We start from the raw sequence: 19,153 nt of genomic DNA, 5'->3' as shown, positions 1-19,153 counted from the left end.
GGCCTAGAACTCACAGAGATCCACTTGCCTTTGCCTCCTTGAGGGATGGGATTAGAAGCATGCAACATCATACCTGGCTATGTTATAACATTTTAAACTTGAGTTATTGAGTAATTCATTGAGTAACATGGGTTATGTGAGTAATTCACTGTTGAAAGAAAGTGGCAACTGTTCGGTTTCAGACCTGGGACAAGCAGCTGACGTGCATATTTAACAGACCAAAATGGACCTGTCCTCCAGGTTATCCCAGCACCCCTCAGTCCCTACCTGTTACAGGGCATGGCTAGTATACCCCACCCTCTACTATGAACTTTCCATCCCAGGTGCTGGGCTTCCTTATGTAATAATCCAGATGTTTTTGTTTCCTCCCCCTCTTTGTATTTTCTATTTCTCTGCATGCACATGCTTTTTCTTCTCTTTCCCTTCCTCTGTCTCCCTCCCTATGGTGACTTCCCTGACCTTGTTTCTTTTTTTTTTTTTTTTTAATTTATTCTTGTTACGTCTCAATGGTTATCCCATCCCTTGTGTCCTCCCATTCTTCCCTTCCTCCCCTTTTCCCCTTATTCCCCTCCCCTATGACTGTTCCTGAGGGGGATTACCTCCCCCTGTATATGCTCATAGGGTATCAAGTCTCTTCTTGGCAACCTGCTGTCCTTCCTCTGAGTGCCACCAGGTCTCCCCCACCAGGGGACATGGTCAAATGTGAGGCACCAGAGTACGTGAGAAAGTCATATCCCACTCTCTACTCAACTGTGGAGACTGTTCTGACCATTGGCTAGGTCTGGGTAGGGGTTTAAAGTTTACCGCTTGTATTGTCCTTGGCTGGTGCCTTAGTTTGAGTGGGACCCCTGGGCCCAAATCTGCCTATCATAATGTTCTACTTGTAGGTTTCTAGGACCCTCTGGATCCTTCTACTGGGACCAGTGAACCCTCCCAAGAGCTGCATCCAATAAACCTGCCTTTATACTTTTAAAAATTGTCATTATGCACATTTCATTTTACTTTTAAATTTTTCTATAATTTATTCACATTACATCTCAGTTGTTATCCTCATATCTTCCCCTACTCTCCCTCCCTCTTTAACCCCTTTCCCTCCCCTAGTCCTCTGAGGCGGGGTGCGGCCCCCTCTACCCCCATTTACCCGTAGCCCATCAGGTCTCATCAGGATAGTCTGTATCCCCTTCCTCTGTGTGCTCACAAGCCTACCCTGCCAAGGGGGGAGTAATCATTTCTCAGGCACCAGAGTTTATATGAGAAGCTGTCCCTGCTCCCCTCCCTGCCCCCAACACGGAGAATGAGCTGTCCATCTTCCACATCTGAACAGTGGGTCTAGGTTCTCTGCATGCATTGTTCTTGGTTGGCACATAATTTGTGTAGCCCACTCCCCACCCCACCCCGGTCTGGCACCCCTCCCCATCCAGAGCCCCTTGCCTTGATGGTCTCGTTGTAGAGCTCCTGACACCCCTGGGTCCTTCCACCCCCCAACTCTTTCATGCTGCTCTCAGCTCTCAGCCCAGAGTTCCAGCATCTGTCCTGATCTCCTGCTGGATGGAGTCTCTTAGAGGACATCTATGTTGGACTACTATCCACATATAAATGAGTATATGCCATGAGTGTCTTTCTGGGTCTGGGTTACCTCACTCAGGATGATCTTTTCTAGCTCCATCCATTTGCCTGAAAGTTTCATGATTTCCTTGTTTTTGATAGCTGAGTAGTACTCTATTGTGGAAATGTACCACAATTTCTTCATGCATACTTCAGTTGAGGGACATCCAAGTTTTTTTCAGATTCTGGCTATTATGAATAAAGCTGCTATGAACATAGTTGAACAAATATCCTTGTATTGTGGAGCATCTTGCAAGTGTATGCCCAGGAGTGGTGTAGCTATTCCCAGTTTTCTAACAAAGTGCGAGATTGATTTCCAAAGTGATTGTACAAGTTTGCACTCCCACCAGCAATGAAGGAGTGTTCCCCTTTCTGCACATCATTGCCAACATGTGCTGTCACTTGAGTTTCTGGTCTTAGCTATTCTGACAGGTGTAACATGGAGTCTCAGAGTCATTTTGATTTGCATTTCCCTGATAATGTAAAGACATTGAACATTACTTTAAATGCTTCTTGGCCATTCTATGTTTTTAACTGTTAGGATCTAGGAACAGGAAGGTGAGTGAATCCAAGTAACAAACTGAGATTTAAGGAACCGTATTATCATTTTAGAAGTCATTGTAATAAATGAATTGCAATGAATTTCTACTGGTTTATTATTGTTCCTTTTGATCCAAGTAATACTGAGTTATCTTGTATTATTCCATTAGTTTATGATTCTAAAAATCTTTTAATATTTAATTTTTTATTTCTTTAGGTTTTTCGAGACAGGGTTTCTCTGTGTATCCGTGGTTCTCTTGGAGTCACTTTGTAGACCAGGCTGGCCTCAAACTCACAGAGATCCGCCTGCCTCTGCCTCCCAAGTGCTGGGATTAAAGGCGTGCGCCACTACGCCCAGCCTGATTCTAAAAATCTTATAACTTAAAGTGTCTCCCTGCTCAGATGTAGCCAATAAACATATCTCCATATGGGTCCCCTAGTAAGGGGAGCAGGGGCTGTCTCTGCCATGGACTCTGTTGCCTGGTCTTTGATCACTTCCCCCTGGTGGGGTTCCTTACCAGGCCACAGAGGAAGAGGATGCAGGCTGTCCTGATGAGACTTGATAGGCTGGAGTCAGTTGGTAGGGGTGGAGGGCTCCCTCTCTCTGAGAACTGGTTGAGGGGCGTTGGGGGAAAGAGGGAAAGGAGGTTGGAACTGGGAGGAGAGGAGTGAGGGTGCAAAAATAGAGATGTAAAATGAATAAATTAAAAAAATAAATTTAAATAAAAATTAGTAATTGTAATTCTTAAATCTCTCATAATACAATGTATTTTCCCAGATGTTTTATCAATAAACGTTGTTATGTAAATAAAGTTTTGTCATTACAAAGCTTATCTAAAGGTTTTTTTAATTTTTTTATTTTTTTATTTTATTAGACTGACTCTTGAGTGGGGCAAGGCCTGTAGGGAAAGAACAGACTTTCCTGTGAGAACAGAGTGCCAAAGCAGTACCCTGTGAATCCTCAGTCTCAGGGACTTGCTGGTTTGCGGCACCTTTGAGCTTTTGTTTGTTTCCCAGTGCTGGGACTTTTCTTGCCTTTCAAAAATGTTTTCTATGATTTTATCACTTTTAAAAAGAACTGTGGATTCTCTTGTAATTGAACTTTTGAAATCTGCTTTCTAGGTGGATGTGGTGGCTCATGCCTGTACTTCCAGCACTCACAGCCTGCGTCAGGAGGGTTTGAGTTCAAGTCCAGTTTAGGCTACGCTAAACAAACTGCCAGAAACTACTAGATAATTTCTACTTCCCCAGTGATTTGTGTGTGTGTGTGTGTGTGTGTGTGTGTGTGTGTGTGTGTGTGTGTGTGTGTGTGTGTGTTTCGCTGTCTCTAGAAATGTCATTTCTTACAATCTTTTTTCATAGTAACTGTAACTGTGCCATTTTCCTTCCTTCCTTCCTTCCTTCTTTCCTTCCTTCCTTCCTTCCTTTCTTCCGTCCTTTTCTCCTCCTGCTCCTCTTCCTCCTTCTCATCCTTCTCTCTCTTCTCGTCCTTCTCTTCTCTCTCTCTCTCTCTCTCTCTCTCTCTCTCTCTCTCTCTCTCTCTGTCTCTCTCTCTCTCTGTCTCACTCTCTGTCTCTCTCTCTTTCGGTTAGTAAGTCTACTGTTAATCCTACTAGGTGAGAATAAGACTACTACAATTTTTGAGCCAGTTTTGTAGCAAGCAATTTTGTAGCAGCAATTAACTACTGGCCAGAATGATGGACACTGGCCAGACCCATATGTGGGATTCAGAGAATGACTGAATTATCAAGTACTTGTAAAGACAAATCCCCACAGGCTATGTGCTTCCCATCTTCATCCAACCAGGGGCAAACATATGTCCTGACATAGTTCCTGTTTGTGTACCTGCCAGTGATCAAGCACAGTCTGTACAGTTAGGGCACCCAACCTCATTTATAGAAATAAAAACACAACATATGGCTTGATATCTTACATGAACAACAGTCCCCAGCATTCCCGGAAGTTTTCTGTCCTCGGGCAAGTGGGGCTTACAGATTAGAACAATTTTTGATTTATAGATCTCTTAAGCACTGTAATTTAAACTTAAAACATAACTTCAGCCCTCACATCAACACCTCTGACTTTATACTAAAGGTTTTTTTCTATCTGAATAAGAAACTTGAATTTGCCAATTATGTTTGACCAGGTGATGTTTAATTCACTTGTCTTCACTTTCTGACCATAAAGTATTGATGATTTTTCCCTACAGGATTGGTAGATTATTGTTTGAATAATAAGGCAACTGCTTTTGCTTATGAGGTTTAGGTGCTGACAACAATCGGACCTCTTATTAAATAGAGGCATAAGTATTTTGTGAATTTAGGAAGTTAGTTTCCTACAAGAGTCTCTTCAATGTAACTGTGTTAACAATCACCTTACAAGTTAGAAAGACTAGCTTTCTCCAGATGAGATTGACGCACACTCTGCGATATCTCTGAGGGTTGCTTTTCTATTTGGACCAAGAAATTGTGGAACTTTGTCTGTACTTTTTTGTAATTAAATGATGCACAGAAGGATGTTATACTATCAACTATGAAAGGTGGAAACTTGGACTTCATGTAGCAGAGCGTAGTCGCTAGAGTTGTGGGCATTTGGTCTGTTTAGAGGAGACTTTTTTTCTGTGAGTCTTTCATTTGTATTTACTTACTTCATTTATTTATATACGTAAGGAATTTATACCAGACTCTGCTACAGCCTTTTAAGCTGATTTAACAGATTGCTGTTAAATGCATTGCTGTCCTTTTCATTTTTATGTTGTACTGTGTGCTTCTACAGATTTATACACAGGGTCATAGGTGCAGCTTCATATCTGTTGTTAGTTTCATCAGTACATTTTTATTATCAGTGAGATGGAACACTTCTTACAGGTTGTTCATGACTAGAGAACAGCCTAATGCAGTGATGACTCAGATTATTTGACATACATTAACGAATACATAGGTGTTCTTCCGTTGTATGGGGGGATGATAGTTGAGTTTGATAGACATTTAAGAAGATAGAGTGTCATGGCACATACACTGTGTTGGTTGGAAGCTTAAGAAGATAGTATCATGACATAGTCTACTGCATTGGCTAAAACCAACTGGCTCAGTTTTGTGGGTCTTCAGCTATAGTGGGTCAAATGAGTCTGTATTTTAAATGGAAAGTTAGGGTTGTTCCAGCTCTTCTAATAACAGATCTTAAGGTAATGCTGATTGCGCCTGCCGCTGTGTTATGTATGTAGGTGGGCGAGGGTAGGAATGGGAACATATTCATGTGTGTTCACTTGTGTGTAGATGCTGAGGTCAAAATTTAGGCTTGTTACTTAAAATTGAATTTTTAATCATAAGTTAAAAATGTTCATTGAACGTAAATTTTTGAGAAATATGTTTAATTTTATAACAGTTAGAATACTCCCAGTGAGATTTTATTGTTTATATAAACTCTCACGAAGACAGACTTCTTGCAGTTGGACCCTGGAGCACCCACCTATATTATGACTGTCTTCAAGCTTTTTAACTCTGTGCTTAAGATTTTTTGTCTCTAAAGTAAATATGATAATATAGACTCTTTGATGATATAAAGTAACTAAGTAGTGTTGATGCCACGATAGGCGAGATGGCACTATCATCATTTGCCCTGCCATCAATGTCTGAATTTGGGGCTGTTTTCCAATTGTAGGAAATGTGCTTCTTAACTTGAATTTTACTTGCTGTCTGTTCCTAATTTTGATTCCTTTGCATTTGCTTTACAGTTATCCTTGTTTTAAACCAGCCTTTATACTTTATATGTTTTATGGGCCTGCTAGTTTTGAATAAGATACAGTGTATACATGCACACACCTTCTGGAATTTACCACTGTTACTGTGTGAACTTTTTCTTGTTCATCAGTATATAATAGTTCCTAAAACCGCACATAAAATGCTTATTGAATGAATGAGTATTGAATTTAATGAATGGGTATTTGAATGTGTATTCAAATATATCACATTAAAAATAAGTAGTCACTTTTCTTAAATCTTTCATTCTGCAGATTGGAAGGATATCCAGTTTATCATTGTAGAATAAGAATACTGCTTCCAGCTGGATATAATTGTTTTAGTCAGAGTTCTATTGCTGTGAAGAGACACCATGGCCACAGCAACTCTTACAGTGGAAATCATTTCATTCGGGCTGGCTTACAGTTTTAGAGGGTTAGCCCATGGTCATCGTGGCAGAGAACATGGCAGCATGCAGGTAGACATGGTGCTGGAGCAGTAGCCTGAGAGTTCTACATCTGAATCCACAGGCAACAAGAAGAGAGGACCATTGGGCCTGGCCTGGGCTTTTAAAATCTCAATGCCAACACCCAGTGACATACTTTCTCTAACAAGGCCACACCTCCTAATGCTTTCAAATAGTACTACTCCCCAACATTCAAGTTTATAAACCTATGGGGCCTTCTTATTTAAACCACCATAGTAGCAAGTCACATGATTTAACCAACAAAATAAGCATGACATAAAATTTTATTTTCTGTATTCATCTATTACTATGCATTTAATGGGGCTGGTTATAGTCTTTAAAGTACCATGTTTGTAGAAACAGTAGTAACTTTTAAGTCATTTGCCACAAATCATAAAGTTGACAGTAAATCCTTTTCTAACTTTTATAGTTTAGAAGAAAATGATAAGGCCTTACATATTTCTCTGTAGAAATCATTTTTTAATGTTTCAATACTGACTGTAAGCTGTTCTTGCATCAGTTTTATAATCTTAATTTTCCATGTGAAAATTGAACCAAGCTACCTCATTATTACATCTCTCTTTTCCCTATAAGTTCAGTAATATAAAAATAAGTAATATTTGTTCTTAGATACAGTATCTTTTCTGATCTTTTTAACAGGGAATTTGCCTTGAATTCCTACCCCCCATAATTCTTTGCTATAATTTGTTTCTCTAGATTTGAATTCATGGTTTTATTTTCACCTCTGTTAAAAATAGATCAGTGTTTTCCTCTTTTATTTCTTATATTTGTAACTCTTAGACTTTAACCAAAATTTGCTTTTTGCAAATGACTTAGTATGTTTTTACTCTCCATGCTTCCTTGATACTTCACTGTATGGCATTGTTTTTTGTTAATGTTGGAAATAACCTTCCATTTCGTTTCTATTTACTTTTTTTTCCCCCCTGTTTACTTTCAGCTGGTTGGTGGAGAGTTTGATTTGGAGATGAACTTCATTATCCAGGATGCTGAGAGCATAACATGCATGACGGAGCTTTTGGAGCACTGTGATGTAACATGCCAAGCAGAAATATGGAGCATGTTTACAGCCATCCTACGGAAGAGTGTTCGAAACTTACAGACCAGCACAGAAGTGGGGCTAATTGAGCAAGTACTGCTGAAAATGAGTGCTGTAGATGACATGATCGCAGGTATGGCATGACCTCATAAAAAAATTAAGATTTAAATATTTATAAGGTTCCGTGTACTTCTTTATATTCTACAGTGAAAACAGATTTGCAGAAAGTGCCCTGATTTAAAATAAACAAATAGGAATGTATGGGCAAATTAATTGTCTTTTATGCTTATGAAAATGCATGGACTAGAAGATAAAACAAAATAGTGCTATGGAAACATAATTACTAGATTTTTCTCTCCTAAGTTTTAGAGAAACCTTGGTAGGATGAAGTTAGTACAGTAGAAAATTATCAGAAAAATAAACAATATTTTTATCTTACATGTAACTAAACTATAACATTTAAAATATTAGCCATTTGCCAAGTTACTCCCGCTCCATGCCTCTCAATCTGTTGCCCATGGAACCTGAAGAATCAGCAGGTACTTTTCTAAGTACCTATTTTTGCCTTCATATTTTTTTGGGGATGCTTTTCTGTTAAATTGAATCTTAGATTTTTTTTTATTGATGTGATAAGCACAACCAAGGCAACTTATGAAAAAAGTGGTTTTTTGGGCTTATAGTTTCAGAGATTATCGTCTATGATGGGTGATGGGAGAGCGAAAGCATGGCAGCAGGAACAACTGAGCTGTCATCGTCATTTTCACATCAGAGGCTAGCCTCAACTCACACACTTCTTCCAACAAAGCCGTACCTCCTAACCCTTCCAAAACAATTTTGCCAACCAGAGGCCCAGTATTTACATATGTGAGTGTGTGGGGCCAGTCTCATTCAAGCCACTATCATGCATATTGTGAAGTAGAATGCAAAATGTCTGAGAAGTATTATTTTTTATTATTATTATACTATTTGAAATAATAACCTTGGAATCTTGGACTTGTTAGTTCCAGACTTATCACCCTGCAAGGTGACTATTCTCTGTGGTTAATATGTTGTAATAGAAATGTTTTGACTGATGATTCTGGAACAGCAGTTATTTATAGAAAATAAGTGAAGCTTGAAAATATGTTTTTTTTTTTGTTTATTTGGGTTTTTTGTTTTTGTTTTTGCTTTTTTTTTAAAAAACAAATGTTTAGCTTAGATTTATTTTGACATAATATTTTCACAATTTTCAAAGTGCTAATTTGACTGTACAACATTATATATAGTCTTTACCTGTACAAATAGTCAGAACCCAGAGAATTTTTTAATGCTTTCATTTATAGACTTTAAATTTTAAATATTCAGAGTAAAACATTAAGAAAGAAGGAAATGGACAATAACGTTAACAAGAATGGATTTAAAAATTTGAATACATTTTTGAAAATGGGTTTCTCACTATTTTGAGATTGTGTTTAATTGCTTCCAAAGTGGCACATATTTGTTGAGCATGGTTTTGGATGAATAATAGCTAACATGATTAAAAATGAGACTAAGCTTGTATTACTGTCATTGTTTTAAGTTATTTTGCAGGAATTTGTATAAGTGTCTGTGAGTGTGCGTATGTACAGGAGAGCAGTGTATATCATGTAGATTATCATATGATGTTTCAATCCTGTTAGCTGGGACAAATGCCTGGTTTTGTTTGGTTGGTTTTTGCCTGCTTTTCTTAAATAAAGTGGCTACTACTTTACAGAACAGTTTCAGAGGAGTGCCTAGAATATGCATAGTGGTTTATAGTAGTTACCGGAACCTAATTCCTGAGTGTTGAGATAAGAAAGCAATGCGTGCCCTGCCCTGTGGAACACGCCTGTCATCCCAGCAGTGGGGGAGGCAGAGGCAAGAGGATCCCTTGTTTGAGGCTAGCCTGGTCTACAAAGTGGGTTGAGGACAGCCAAGGCTACACAAGGAAACCCCGTCTCAAAAAAGAAAAACGAAACAACAGAGAAAGAAAGCAGTGAGGCATGCATGTTAAGCCTTTTCCATCATATGTCAAGTTCTTTCGTTCTCTTATATTTTCTTCTCGGTAGCATTTCCTCTCTAAAGGATCTTGTAGCTGAAGAATATGCGAACAGGGAATGAGTGTCTTGAAAATAAAAACAAAAACACCATGCTGCTTAACTACTTATATGGAGAAATTAAAATTTGGATAGTTTACTGAAAGTTTGAATGAGTGTCAACATTTTATTAAATTCCCATCTTTGAGTGCTGTAGTGTTAAGGTCACAGAGGTACTCTAAAGCTAGTAATTTCATCACTAAAATGTGGTTAAATGATTGTAATATATTGATAAAAAATTTATAACAGTAAATTTTTCCTCTTTCAAATTTTTGTTGTTGTAAAGGTACAAAATTAAACTGATTAGTTAGGAATTATCTACAAATTATAATATACAATATATTAAAAAATTTTAAAGTAACTCAATACAAATTTTGTCTCATTCTTCCACATAATTGCAAATACAAAGTTGATTTTTTACAAAATACTTTTATGTAAATATTTAAGAAATTGTTAGTGATAGCTATTTTGGCTAAAAGGTTCTGGCTTTAAAGCTTTTTTATTTTTATTTAAAATTTTCTCTAAGGAAGAATCTTGATTTTTATGCACTAACATTTTCATTTTTAATATTTAATTAATGAAATATCTTGTTTCGTTTAAAGATTTCTTTAAAATGCCATACTCATTGTCTAAATTTTACCATAGAGATTGCTTACTCACTGTTCTAATAAGTAAATATAATGAATTACTCATTGCTCATGATAAACATATTGGATTTTGAACTACATAAATAGTATAATTTTGCAAATTCCAATCCTTAACCTGTGGCATTTGAAAACGTAGATTTTATAACAAAAATGAATCATCCTGTCTACCCTAATCTTCCCTCTTATAGTAATTGGTAATAATTGATATTTCTGTATCCTAATCTACCCTCTTATATTAATTGGTGAAAAGTTTATATATATATATATATATGTGTGTGTGTGTGTGTGTGTGTGTGTGTGTGTGTGTGTGTAAGTATATGTATGTGTATTTGTATTACCTTCTATATGTCATAAGCACTTTGGAATCTGAGAAGATGTATCAATATCTCAATGTTTAATTCCTTACAACAAATATTGAGACAAATATTAATCATAATGGGTAGAGAAAGTTATCAGATACAAGATGAATTTTTCTCATTATTGGGTGAGTTATGTGCACTACACATTCTAAAGCATTCACATTAGCGTAATGAAATTCATCAGCATTATGTTCAAATTAGACCCACTTTTAGATTAGTGAGTGGCAGTGAGTGGTCTGGAACCATTTGTACTGCATGGGTTTGACGCTTGACTCTGTTGTTTGCTGTGCATAAATTTTTGGGCAATGTGACTAAGTTATATGAGCCATAATTTATACAATTTTGAAGGAAGGAAATGATGATGGTATTTAAAAACTCATGTCTGATTTAGAGGGTTTCTGATAGTAGTAAATACATAACACTCGGAATAGTGTCCCATGTGGAGTAAATGCTCAAAATTGTTAATTACCCAAGAACTATATGATTCACTACCATGTGTTATTGGTCAGCTGCCAGCGTTCATTCTAAAATAGCCAGTATGCAATGCTAAGTCTTCGTACCTTTGAATATTTTTACCTCCCCTTTTCTACTTGTTACAAATCTCTGTGTTTGTATCATGAATCAGAATAGGCATGAATGAAGACACTGAGGAATATTAGATTTGTAAGTAGAAGTAACATTTAGTAACTTCCTACGCCTTCAAAAATATAGCACCTTGACAGACGAGCTCCTGCCTAGAGTGGAGAGTAACTTTATTCTCCTCTGTAGACCTTCTAGTCGACATGCTGGGGGTTCTCGCAAGCTACAGCATCACTGTCAAGGAGCTGAAGCTTTTATTCAGCATGCTTCGAGGAGAAAGTGGGATCTGGGTAAGTTGTGGTCAGAGGGGCAGTCTTCAGTACCAGTCCATTATTACTTAATGTCCAAGAGGTTTTCACTGGGGAGCCATATCTTTGAATTGTTAATGATACCTACTTCCTTCTTAAGCCATTTAGCAAATCATTTAAATGTAATTTTCTTACTAGTTACCAAACAGCCCATTGATTAAAAGTGGTATATTAGGTATTATTGCTAACTTTGTATAATGACTATTTCTTTGTTTTTTTTTTTTAAGCCAAGGCATGCGGTAAAATTATTGTCAGTTCTTAATCAGATGCCACAAAGACATGGTCCTGATACATTTTTCAATTTCCCTGGGTGTAGTGCTGCGGTAAGCTTTAAATACATGCATTTTTTTATTTTTCTCTCTGTTATGTGAATATTATTTAGAGTTTCATTAGTGTGTCCTTTCTAGATTACCTTATGAATAAAATGATAAAATCATATACTATGTGTTTATGGTTCTTTTGTTGTTGTTGAGTACGGGGTTGGGGCCAATCTTGTTATGCAGCCCTGGCTGACTTCTGCCTCAGCTTTTCTGACCTGGGATGAAGGACATGTACCACCAAGCCTGTTTACTTGTTATGTGTGCATCACGGTGCTTTAGATCTTCTTCTGGGCTTCATGAACACTCTTTAGGACAGATTTTTTTTTTCAGCCATAACTATTTCAGCTCCGTTAAGAAAATGAAATCCTACTAAAAACTAGCAAAATCATTAGAATCAGAAAATTCTGTGGCATGTTTGTCAGTCACGTGTTTCTATATTGTGGATATTAGAGCATGCTCAGCAGTCTGGAAACACTCAGTTCACTACGTGCTTCAACAAATAGCATGCAGAAATTATTTTAAGTGAATTAATAGTTTATTTCGGTAGTTGGTTTTTGGGGGAAGGAAAATTTGGCCACAGTGACCTTGTATTTCATTTAATTGATAGTTTCTCTTTTTCATTTTCTTACAGGCAATTGCATTGCCTCCTATTGCAAAGTGGCCTTATCAGAATGGCTTCACACTCAACACTTGGTTTCGTATGGATCCATTAAATAACATTAATGTTGATAAGGATAAACCTTATCTTTATTGGTAAGTAATATGCTAATTTTTATAGCTTTTGTCTTTATGCACTTGAATTTTTAAATTATACACCTGTACCATAAAGCTTATATAGCTAATACTTATTTATTTACTAATGACTCTGTTATTTTATTCACATTTTTATTTTCTCTTTGACTTGCAATATAAGCATCAAAGATATGTCTGTTAGAGGGAGCATAGGGTTTCTAGTGACTGATGAAGGAGGTAAGACATCAATTCCCAGTAGAATTTATCTACTTTGTCTTTAATTTTTATAAGCATAATTCATATAGGGGTTAAAATAACAATAGCCATCCAAGAAATAACAAAATAACAAAAATAGTAACCATGTTAGTATTTATATATTTACATATATGTTACTATTTACTATATATATTTGATTGTTCACATTATTATAAAATAATAAAATAGCAAAATAACAAAAATAGTAACCATGTTAGTATTTATATATTTACATATATATGTTACTATTTCCTATATATATTTGATTGTTCACATTATAAAATAATAAAATAACCAAAATAGTAACCATGTTAGTATTTATATATTTACATATATATGTTACTATTTACTATATGTTTTTGATTGTTCACATTATTATAAAAATCAGCTCTTTTTTGGTAAGATCTTTTGATAAGCATAGTACACTAGAGATCAAGTTGTTACTGACAACATGAACTATACTGAGGTGAGCTTTTTATGTGTTAAGTGGAGATGGTCTTTCACAGAGGATGAAGTCTTCTCAGTAGACATTTTTATCATTAATTTATTTTATGTTGGTATTTTACATGGAAATATATACAGTTTCCATGGCCTATTATTTTTTGAGTTAAATTTTGTATTATTTTAGTTATTGTAAACCTCATGTTTTAGTTTCTATTTGGCCAATGTGTTAACTATGGCTATACACAGAATTAAGTTTTATTGTGTAAGGCTTTAGTAGGCATTGGTGTATTTCTTTTAACCAAAGTTTTTATATTCTTGTATTAATACAGTTTTCGTACTAGCAAAGGAGTTGGTTACTCTGCTCATTTTGTTGGCAACTGTTTGATAGTCACATCTCTGAAGTCCAAAGGAAAAGGTTTCCAGCACTGTGTGAAGTATGATTTCCAACCACGCAAGGTAGGGCACAGTGAATGCTTCCCCTGGAAATTCTGTCAGTTGCCACCCACCTTGTCCCAGGGCTTTGCAGCCCTCACATCTGTAATATACTTGCACTTTCTCCTGATGATTGCTTTTCTCTGTCCTGTAATTTCTTCTTACCTTTATGTCTGAATTTTGTCTCTTGAGAGAGATCTTTTGACCTCTTATGTTCTTTCTCACTTGCTGATTCTCTAAGTCTGATTTAATTTGTGGCATTCTCCCAGGACGTTCAGGCTGAATAATTACCAAGTAACATGCCTACAAGAACTAGGAATATGACATGGGCAGAACAGGAAACATCTCATTGTTTTCACTTATGTCTTTCTGGGGGATTTTTTACTTAGTTTTATAACTTCTTCTACTCTTATTCTTCAGTGCTCTCTTTCTTGGCTTTTCACCATCTGTGAGATGTTGACATTTGAGTATCTTTCCACTCCCAGCTCTCAGAATATAAAATACTGAGTTGCCTCTCTCCAGGTCCATATCCACACATGTGCTAAAGTCTTCTGGCTTAGAAATCTGCCACCTTTATAGTAATTGAGGCATTTTTCAACATCTTTTTAATTAATTTCCTAGTACTATATATATCTTTGAAATGCATTTATTTCCATAAATTTCATTATTTGTTACTTAATATCTTCATATTGCTTTCTCTTTATTTTAAATGAAGTTTTTTCTAAACTATTTTCTGTACTAATATTAGACTCACATTCCTGATTATATGCATTTGCTTAAGTCAACGATTTACTTTTCAGTATCTTCAAAATAAATTGAAATTTTTATCCATGTCCCCTATGATTTGAATGAATTACATTTATCCAAGTCATCTGATCACAGCCTATCAGAATGTTCCGCTTCACACAACATTTCTGTGCAATATTTTTCTTGGTTTCCTCTCAGTTCCTCCCCGAGTCCCTACTTCTCCCTTTCCTCTGTTGTTGAGGGTCCAACCCTTTGCATGTATTGTATGCAAGATACCTGCACGCATGCTAGGCAAGGTGCATGCACGCATGCTCGGCACTGTATGAAAGCACTGTATGAAAGAGCTTCACTCTTACCTGTCTTCTTTGATATATATTATTTTCAGATGTAATTAATACCTCTCTTTTAAAATTATTTTAGTCAAATCATCGTTATTCATTTGTATGCCTATTTATTGATTGTTGAGAATTAATATGATGGATTTATTTTTTATTTTCTCAGATGCCTGGCAGAGTATTGAATGCAGTAGACTGAAATATTTTGAGTAGCTATATAAAATACAGCTTAAACCGGCTGGGGAGATTAAGAGTGCTGGATGTTTTTCCAGAGCACCTGGGTTTAATTCACAGCACGCACATTGCTGCTCACACATGTCTGTAACTGAAGTTCTATAGGATTGGCATCCTCCCAAAGACATACATGCAGGAAAAACAAAAAAGAAAAAATATGACTTTAACAAATAAAAAAGGCTTTTGCTTTCTAAAGACATGCTTCATCAATCTAAAGAAGTGGTTCTTAACTTATGGGTCACGTAAAAGCAGTTTAATCTACTTGTTCTCATTTAATTTATTTTTTCCTATTTACTTATGAAAATGCACTCCTGGTTTGTTTGTTTTTTTTTTTGTTTTTGTTTTTTGGTTTTTTTTGTTACATCTCTAATTTTAATTCCTTTTGAGTTCACGCCTAATAGTAAAGTTGCTGAGTTGCAAGTTCTTATTCTGGTTTTTTATTAATTTATTCATATTACATCTAAATTGTTATCCCATCCCTTGTATCCTCCCGTTCCTCCCTCCCTCCCACTTTCACCCCATTCTCCTCCCCTATGTGACTGAGGGTGACTTCCTCTCCCTGTATATGATCATAGAGTATCAAGTCTCGTTGATAGCCTGTCATCCTTCCTCTGAGTGCCGCCAGGCCTCCCCATCAAGGGGACATGGTCAAATATGGGGCACCAGAGTTCATGTGAAAGTCAGTCCCTGCTCTCCACTCAACTGTGGAGAATGTCCTGTCCATTGGCTAGATCTGTGTAGGGGTTTGAAGTTTACTGCACGTGTTGTCCTTGGTTGGTGCCATAGTTTGAGCAGAACACCTGGGCCTGGATCCACCCATCATAATGTTTTTATAGGTTTCTAGGACCCTCTGGATCCTTCCATTACCCCATTCTCCCATACTTCTCTCACTTAGAGTCCCAATAGGATGTTCTCACATCTATCTCAATTTCCTGATAAGTGAAGACTTCTATAGGACATGCCCCTTGGGCTAGTGTCCAATTATGAGTGAGTATATACAATTTGAAACTTTGTGTTTCTGGGTTAACTCACTCATTATGATCCTTTCTAATTTGATTCATTTGTCCACAAATCTCGGGATTTCCTTGTTTTTAGTACCTGAGTAGTGTTCCATAGTGTAAATGTACCACATTTCTTTATCCATTCTTCTACTGAGGGACACTTAGGCTGTTTCCGTGTTCTGGCTATTATGAATAAGGCTGCTATGAACATGGTTGAGCATATGTTCCTGCTGTATGCTGGAGCATTCTGGGTATATTCCCAAGGAGTGGAATAGCTGGGTCTTGAGGAAGCCCTATTCCCAGTTTTCTGAGATAGCACCAGATAGATTTCCAAAGTGGTTGTACTAGTTTGCATTCCCACCAGCAATGAAGGAGTATTGCACTCCTGTTCTTTTAGCATTTTAAATGCAGTGATTACAAAGGGTCTTGTGAGTGGGGCCCAGGGAATGAAGCAGATTCAAAACATTTTTTTCTGAAAAGATTCTAATAAATCTTGAAAATAAAAATCATAGTGATTTGGCTTTACTGTTCTTTATAATTATAGAAAAATATATTTAAGTTTTTTCTTTATTTAATTTTCCACTAGATATGATAGTTAAATTGGTATTATGCTTCAATTAGAGAAAGCTATACACCTCACTAAGTGGGTTATTAGCCTTTTCTAAAAAGATGCACACTAACTCTTTTGTTTGTCTACCTACACACTCCAAAGGCGTCTGACCTTGTAAAACTGAGTGTTACCATTGGCACTTCACCTCATTTATAGAATGTGTTCAGTTCATGACTCCTAGTAATATTTGTGTATATATATTGTAATTTTTCTTATTTCTCATTTATATTTTTTAAGTTGCAATATGTACCTCAGGAATTTTTAGTATCAAGATATGTATTTTCCTTATTTCTTGTTGTGTACTATTACATATATCAATTTTTGAATCTAAAATTGAATGTAGGCCATAGAATATATGGTTGGTGTCAGTTTTCCAAAAACAGAAAATTAAATATAACATATCTGATATTGATTTATCCAGTTAATCCAAATATATATATGTACATGTATATGAATACATTAAATAATTTTATGTAGAGAGTAATGTAAAAATTATATTGATGTATTCATATATTTTATTATTTATTATACTTATAACTCAAAGTAAACTTTCTTCAAAACTCTAGACCTGATCATCATGTTTCATTAAGTAAGTTAATGGTACCAATCCATTAAGTGAAATATTAGATGTCATGGAAAACTAGTTTTCTGTTTCAATGCTTCTTCCATCAGTGCCCTACGTTAACGCCCTTCCCTCCTTTACTGACTGCATTTGTCTAGTTCATGCTCTTTGGTTTCCTCCTAGAAGCTTTACAGGCTTCTCTGCAGCCACCTTTACCAGGCACTTACACTTCAGCACTGTTTACAGTGACTTTTTTGTGACTGTCTTCAAATGTTGTACACCTTTTCATCAGTTTATAAGCAGGCACTACTCCTCTGTATCAGTGTTGGGGCTGGGAGCTCCCTGGCCTGTTCTTTCACCAGGGACATAAGAAATGGGAGGAAGGGACATGAGTTGTAAGGTCCTTGAGATTTCTTGTAGGGAAGTGCAAGGGCTCTGACTGCATTGAACAGTACTAACTGCACATGACCTTTGACATCTTAGCTGTTGTATTGCAGTGGTACATGATCAGCATCGTCCACATCTACAATCGATGGAGAAACAGTGAGATCCGTTGTTATGTTAATGGCCAATTGGTATCCTATGGTGACATGGCTTGGCATGTTAACACAAATGATGTAAGTTTTAAATTTCTTAAATGTATTTTACAGTAGGGTCTCTCACTGTGATATATATAATGGCCATTTGGTAGAAACATGCAATTTTTTGTTTGAAAGGTTTTATTAATTTTGTGTAACTCTTAATTTAATTTATATTCATATAACTTAGATTTAATTATTAAATATAGTATGCAAATTATTTAAGACATAATTTAATGATATTTTAAAAGTTAAAAATAGGATGAGGTTATGTGATACCCTGGGGTTGGGTCATGTGCCTCATATGTAGACACAGGTCTGGGCTGTCTCAGGACAAAAAGCCTCCCAAGATTATCCTGTAAAAATCTCAATCTAGCTGTGAGTGGAGGTGCACACTTTTAATTTCAGCTCTGAGGAAGCAGAGGCAAGTTAGTCTCTTGAGTTCAAGGCCTGCCTGTTCTATAACATGAGTTTCAAGACAGTCAGAGCCACACAGGGAAACCCTGTCTCCAAAACAACCCCCCAAAACAAAAACAAAAACAAACCAAAACTAAAAAAAAACAAAAGAACCTCAATCTGGCTGCGTTGTTGAGAGGTCCATGACAGAGAAGGTGGGTCACACATGGGAGGCTGTGTCGTCATAACCTGAGATAGTTTCCTCATTTGTGTGTCTGTGTTGGAACAGGTGACACTAGATTCTAGATACAGAAGACAAAGGGTTGAAATCTCAAGAATACTTGTTTTTACTGTAACTTGTATTTTCTTTTTCTTCCTCCTGGCATTTTAAAGCCAGAGTAAAGCATGGCTTGTAGTGCCTAAGGTGTCTTTGAGACCTGTGATGTACAGCCCTTCCGCATACCTGATTGTACTACTAGTGACTGGCTTTTAAAGAAAACAACTGAAACCTGCTTCTTGTCTGCATCCTCTTTAATTTTAATCTCTTTGAGGGCGGGGGTTATGGTATATTCTCTTTTGCTGTTTTCTTTTAAATGAATAGGGTTTTTTACATTGTCTCCAGTCTGTCTGCAGATCAGAGGGTGACAAGCTGTCCTGACCCAGCCAAGTCAACTTTACTTTGTTTTTGTATGGTCAGGGAGCTAAGATTTTCACTAAACGTTTTTCAAAAGAGACAACAGCAGCAGCAGCAGGGCAAATCGATTTGAATATGCACAGAAGCTGTATGGAGCTCACAGAACTTGGAAAGTTCCTGCCTGTGCCTTTGTAGGGCAAGCTTGTTTTACTGCCAACAGACTGCCTCCTAGTGGAACTGTAGGCCAATGAGGACAGAGGAATGAAACTCTGCTTCCTGTCCCTTCTCTGAAGTTGCAGGAGGAGTCAGTCTCTTTATTACTAACATATGAAGGAAGCTTCTGTAGTTTTGTTGACGACATTAGCTGAAAAGACAGTATTAAAAAAACTACGTAAGAGTTTAAGCTCTCTGTGATAGTACTTCAAGAAATGGAGAAGCCTGGTCACGTTCTTTTTGTAGTAGTGGTTTTTAGTTTTCGCAAT

At 36.7% G+C, this 19,153-nt stretch overlaps 1 protein-coding gene across 5 annotated transcripts in view; it reads left to right on the top strand.

Moving 5' to 3' along the window:
- The window catches only part of Nbea (neurobeachin), a 657,568-nt gene that overhangs the window by 196,520 nt on the left and 441,895 nt on the right, over positions 1-19,153 (top strand). For 3 of the 5 annotated variants that reach the window (XM_051157174.1, XM_051157175.1, XM_051157172.1), the window contains exons 1-5: positions 11,236-11,373; positions 11,619-11,714; positions 12,343-12,464; positions 13,472-13,598; positions 17,561-17,680. The exons of 1 other annotated variant lie outside the window; for it this stretch is intronic. In XM_051157174.1, coding sequence (XP_051013131.1) covers positions 11,287-11,373; positions 11,619-11,714; positions 12,343-12,464; positions 13,472-13,598; positions 17,561-17,680 — 552 coding nt within the window. In that variant the 5' untranslated portion in view covers positions 11,236-11,286. Of the gene's footprint in view, positions 1-7,306; positions 7,539-11,235; positions 11,374-11,618; positions 11,715-12,342; positions 12,465-13,471; positions 13,599-17,560; positions 17,681-19,153 lie in introns of those variants that run through there. One more of the 5 variants, XM_051157179.1, reaches the window with a different exon arrangement.

Source organism: Acomys russatus, chromosome 15 (assembly GCF_903995435.1).
Source record: "Acomys russatus chromosome 15, mAcoRus1.1, whole genome shotgun sequence".
In the NCBI taxonomy this organism is placed as follows: Eukaryota; Metazoa; Chordata; class Mammalia; order Rodentia; family Muridae; genus Acomys; species Acomys russatus.
The sequence above is the reverse complement of the archived record's forward strand: the minus strand, read 5'-3'. Positions and strand labels throughout refer to the sequence as shown.